Here is a 5,000-nt window from a genome sequence, read left to right as displayed (position 1 = left end):
AGCTAACGCCAGATGTTGTCTATCGCTCAGCTGAAGACTCTAGTTCTTTCAGACTTTGATTCACTCTTTGATTTATTAGAATTTCGTATTTTCGGTAGAAAACATATACTCAGGACCACTTCACTTCAGTCGACCATTTCAAATGCCAAGATTGTATGGTCCAAGATTCATCATGTCAATAAAAATTGATTGCAAAATCTTAGAAAATTTATTCTAAATAAAATCATAAATTAATCAAGAATTTACCCGTTCACACCCATAGTAAGGAGATTTCTTTGATAATATAACTTTGAATGAGAAACAAGTATAATCTGCTATGTAACAAGTATAATCTGCTATGTAACGAACATACTACGCTAAGGAATCACTCTATACAGTATATATATAATAACTGCTCACACACACACACACACACACACACACACACACACACACACACACACACACACACACACACACACACACACACACACACACACACACACACACACACACACACTCACAGACACACACACACACACATACAAACACACACCATCAGTATTACTTTGCAAATTACTAATCTGGTTCCTCGTATCTTTCTCATCTGGAGATGTTGAAAACTAGATTCGAGTTTTTCGTTGTCCCATTATTTCCTGGAATGACACGTCACCCACTTCAAGACCGGAGATTATCACCACTCGTATAAGAAAGTTGATCCACTCGTAGCTTCAGCTGTTTCTCCTGCCAACGACCTTTCAATTTCTCCCCTCTCCCCCATCTTCAATCTTCCTAAGTGCCACAAATTCTTTAGTATCTGGGACTACAGTATCTTTAATCCACTCGGTATTCAACGATACCATTTTCCGTCGGGCACACGGCGTATCATATTATCTGGAGGACTCTGAGGCGGATTGGCGACATAAATTCGTCTATTGTGAAGCGTCTCCCAGATGCTGAAGGCCTCCATCAGCGCCTCCCCCGTGTCTCTGAAGAGGACTCCGCCGCCCAGTTCCATCCGCAGGCGGAAAGCCAAGAGAATCGAGTCTCTGGGTAGGCCTAACGTGAGCAAATCCTATCATAAGAAAAAGAGAAAATTAATTCGTAAATATGGATGAAATCGTTTAGTGTTGGATTAAAAATAACAAGATGCTTCTATCTGATATATAGCTATGGTCAAGGAATCAGTAATAATGTAAATAGATTATGGAATAAGGCAATGAGTAATATGGAGAAACTGCAACAAGTGAGGATACTTTGGAATTTCTATATACTAATAAAAGAATCCCTGTTGATATCGATCTAACTTGGGCCGGAAACCGGAAATCCCTCAAGGGGACACGTCCCCATCCGGCCCATGATTGACTGAGAGAGTGGTGACGTCATATCAACGGAGACGACTGATTGACCGAGAGTGGTGACGTCACGGCAACGGAGATAACTGATTGTCCGAAAGCAGTGACGTCACGGCAATGGAGACGACTGTTTAGCTGCGAGCGAAGCGAGCTCGCCCGAAAAAAAAAAAAGGAGTCATGAAAACTACCTGTGCCATCGGATGAAGAAGAAGCAGCCGCGCCTCCTCTTCCTTCAGCCTGTGGGTCCTGACACCTCTCAGCCTCCAGAGGTCCTCTTCTGCAACGAAAGGACTTTCGTCGAACCTAAGTCCCCTGTGTTGCAGAGGAGACGAACTCAGTTGTTCTTGACACTGTCGGCCGAACTTCTTTCCTCTTTCGCTAAGGGCAAAGGGGCATGTCGGGTAGAGGCGGGCGTGCAAGTCGATCGGGTCTTCGCCTTCCCTCCAGCCCATGATTCCCCCATGGCAGTGGAAGCACTGGACTAAGTCTCCAACACCTGTGAAAAAATATAAACTTATGTAAGGCTATATAACGGTGCGCAGACAATGACGCACGTGTGAATATATGTAAAACAACCCTTAAATTTGCCCCTAAAGAAAAGAAAAAGTTTCGCAGTATTTATTAATCTCTCACCACTTTGATATTCTTCAAGATGAACAAGGCCCTACGGCTTTAGCCAACATAAAACATGTAGAAGACGACAGCAAAGGGAAAGAGTGAAAGGCGACGTTCCTAAACTATGCAAATAGCTTGGCGTAAGGCAGAATAAGATGTATGGAACATGTCACCGAAGTCTAGATATACAAAATATGTTTATTTGTCGGGAGGCTTGACTTGCGACTGACGTCATATCGTCGTCGTGTGACAAAAGCACAGAAGAAATGAAAGCGACTTGACGTCAAGTCGATTCCGACAACACTTCCAACACACGTGGGCAGGTTTTTGCATGTTTAGACTTCGTATTATATATATCTCCACCCAAAGTAGAACCACTGAAGTGAATACCTGTCCAGTAGAACCCTGCCTGGACGAGGGCCTTGACTTCGACTCCAACTTCGCATTGTCTCCAAGAAGCAAAAGTTTTGAGTCGTGCTTCTGTTGTGTTGAGCGTCGGGACAGCCACGCGTCCTCTGGGATTTGCAATTCGTTCTTTCCACTCTGAAAAATAAACCCAGACGTAAGTGATTAAAGACATTAACATCATGTAAAATCTATTTTAAGACACTCTCATGCAATTACTATTTAGAGTCAATCATGAAATCGCCACTAATTTTACTATTAGGAACTTTGCCCTTTCCTGTACTTTCAATTATCAACTAATGATTTCACCTCTCTCAAAAATACTTGAAGTATTGTCAGTCGATATCAAATGCACAGGAATTTCTTAAAGCGATAACTACACGATCAGTTTACGAATAATACTAATGGTGCCATGAAGAGAGGGCAATAGTACTGAGACAATATACTGTCAGTAATATTGATCTTGGAGGGGTCATCCACAGCAAAGGGGGCCTCGTAACAAGTGAGATCATTAAGATTGCAAGGGATTCTTTTCTTAAATGAATAAAAACCGACTGCTATCAGCTAGAGTCAAGGCTGGGGCCTGTGTGATTAACTTATGATTTATGAACCTGATCTGAAATACGTATGTGTGTATTCATCTAACTGCGTTTACCTGACTCTAATATACAGAATAAGGGCTATACTCGGGGTTCCCCGTCTCTGCGCTTCTATTGGTGGTTTCTAACTTCAAACTCGCTAATATCATATTGCACTATTCCTGCCTCCATGTTATATATGCGCATGCGTGCGTGCTTGTGTGTGTGTGTGTGTGGGTGTATGCATGTGTGTGTGTGTGTGTGTGTGTGTGTGTGTGTGTGTGTGTTTGTGTGTGTGTGTGTGTGTGGGTGTTTTTGTGTGTGTGTGTGTGTGTGTGTGTGTGTGTGTGTGTGTGTGTGTGTGTGTGTGTGTGTGTGTGTGTGTGTGTGTGTGTGTGTGTGTGTGTGTGTGTGTGTGTGTGTGTGTGTGTTATGTGTCCTCTTTAGCTCTTTCGTTACGATGGCGTTTCCTCAGCTGAATAAATCCACTAGGCGTTAGCCAGAATAAATTCCATAAAGAACGTTCCTTGCCGATAGAGTCATAGTCCCCTTGCCAGGTTGACGTCCAATCGATTTGATAAAACCGCATGACGTCATTATACCGAATAAATTGAACTTAATTTTTCGCTACGATAGCACATGTACTGATTTTCCACTGGCTAATACCTGACGATTTTACTCAGCTTAGGGCTAGACCGTCCGTGTCTAAGGAGCTCATGTAAACAAACAAATGAGTAAAAGTAGCAACGACTGCAACAGCACTGTAGGAGAGAGGGCAAACGCAGAGTTTGGGATCCAATATATTTAACGTTTCGCCCAGCAGGGCTTCTGAATAAGCTCTGCTGGGCGAAACGTTAGATATATTGGACCCCATACTCTGCGTTTGGCCTCTCTCCTAAAGAAACAAACTTGAGGAGGCCTGCGTACCCAGAAGGTTCGCGCCACTCGGTTTAGGAGGCCGAGGGCGCGTGCAGGCCAGAAGATGATCGTAGTGAGTTTGCAAGAGTCTCCACATCTTCCTCTCGAGCTTTCTTCTCTGACGTTTCCTAATCATCTCTCTCTCTGGAGAACTCTCATGTGGCACAACGTGGGTCTGTGACGCCTGGATCAAAGTGTCCAAAACTACATCTTCTCCTAGATCTTCTTCGTCTTCTTCCTCGTCTCTGCCGCTGTCTATGAGGGGTACGTTCCCCGTGGGCTTGCCGCTCGCTAACGGGCAGGCAGGGAATAGCCTCTGGTGTTCCAATTCAGGGTCGTCGCCCGCCTCCCAGTACCCGACGATCCCCTTGCAGAAGGAACATTGCGTGTGGTCTTCGCTCCGGAGGTAGAAGAAGCCGGCGCGTGCCAATTGGTCCGGAGTCAGAATATGACTCGAGGGCCAACCGACGAACGTTGCCAGACGCACCGACTCGATGTAGAGGGACGAGGTCGTATGGAAGCGTCGGGTGGACATTGCTAAAGAAAAAAAAAAAAAAAAAAAAGAAAAAGAGAGAGAATAAATAAGTATTTAATCAAACTGACAAACAAATAAATGAAGTAAACAAACAAATGAGTAAAATAGAAACGGTAAAGTAGGAAAAAAAGAAAATGAAACAGAAAAATGAGAGAGAAAACATCAACTATATTAATAGGTTGTCCCATCTCCAGTGAACTAGGATAAGAAAAGGTGATCCCAATGCAAATTTATGAAATATCTCTTGGATGTCATTATTAATTATATATACATACATACATACGTATATATATATATATATATATATATATATATATACATATGAATATATGTTGCAGAAACCACAGGGAAAATAAATTCGGAATACTAAACGTTTTCGTCTATTACGACATCCTCAGAGTACTCTGAGGATGTCGTAATAGACGAAAACGTTTAGTATTCCGACTTTATTTTCCTTGTGGTTTCTGCAAAACACACACACACACACACACACACACACACACACACACACACACACACACACACACACACACACACACACACACACACACACACACACACACACACACACACACACACACACACACACACACGCACACACACACACACACACAC

The 5,000-nt window shown here is 43.2% G+C and overlaps 1 protein-coding gene across 1 annotated transcript in view; it reads right to left on the bottom strand.

Moving 5' to 3' along the window:
* Window positions 1-194: 194 nt before the first annotated feature.
* LOC143031874 (inhibitor of apoptosis protein-like) overlaps window positions 195-5,000 on the bottom strand; it is a 6,064-nt gene continuing 1,258 nt past the window's right edge. Inside the window, exons 2-5 of the mRNA XM_076196236.1 lie at window positions 3,860-4,387; window positions 2,340-2,492; window positions 1,523-1,830; window positions 195-1,054 (exon numbers count right to left, since the gene is read on the bottom strand). Coding sequence (XP_076052351.1) covers window positions 830-1,054; window positions 1,523-1,830; window positions 2,340-2,492; window positions 3,860-4,387 — 1,214 coding nt within the window. The 3' untranslated portion in view covers window positions 195-829. The remainder of the gene's footprint in view (window positions 1,055-1,522; window positions 1,831-2,339; window positions 2,493-3,859; window positions 4,388-5,000) is intronic.

The sequence above is a fragment of the Oratosquilla oratoria genome, chromosome 1, assembly GCF_046742065.1.
Source record: "Oratosquilla oratoria isolate Oo_2021 chromosome 1, ASM4674206v1, whole genome shotgun sequence".
In the NCBI taxonomy this organism is placed as follows: Eukaryota; Metazoa; Arthropoda; class Malacostraca; order Stomatopoda; family Squillidae; genus Oratosquilla; species Oratosquilla oratoria.
This window is presented reverse-complemented; position numbering and strand designations above follow the sequence as displayed.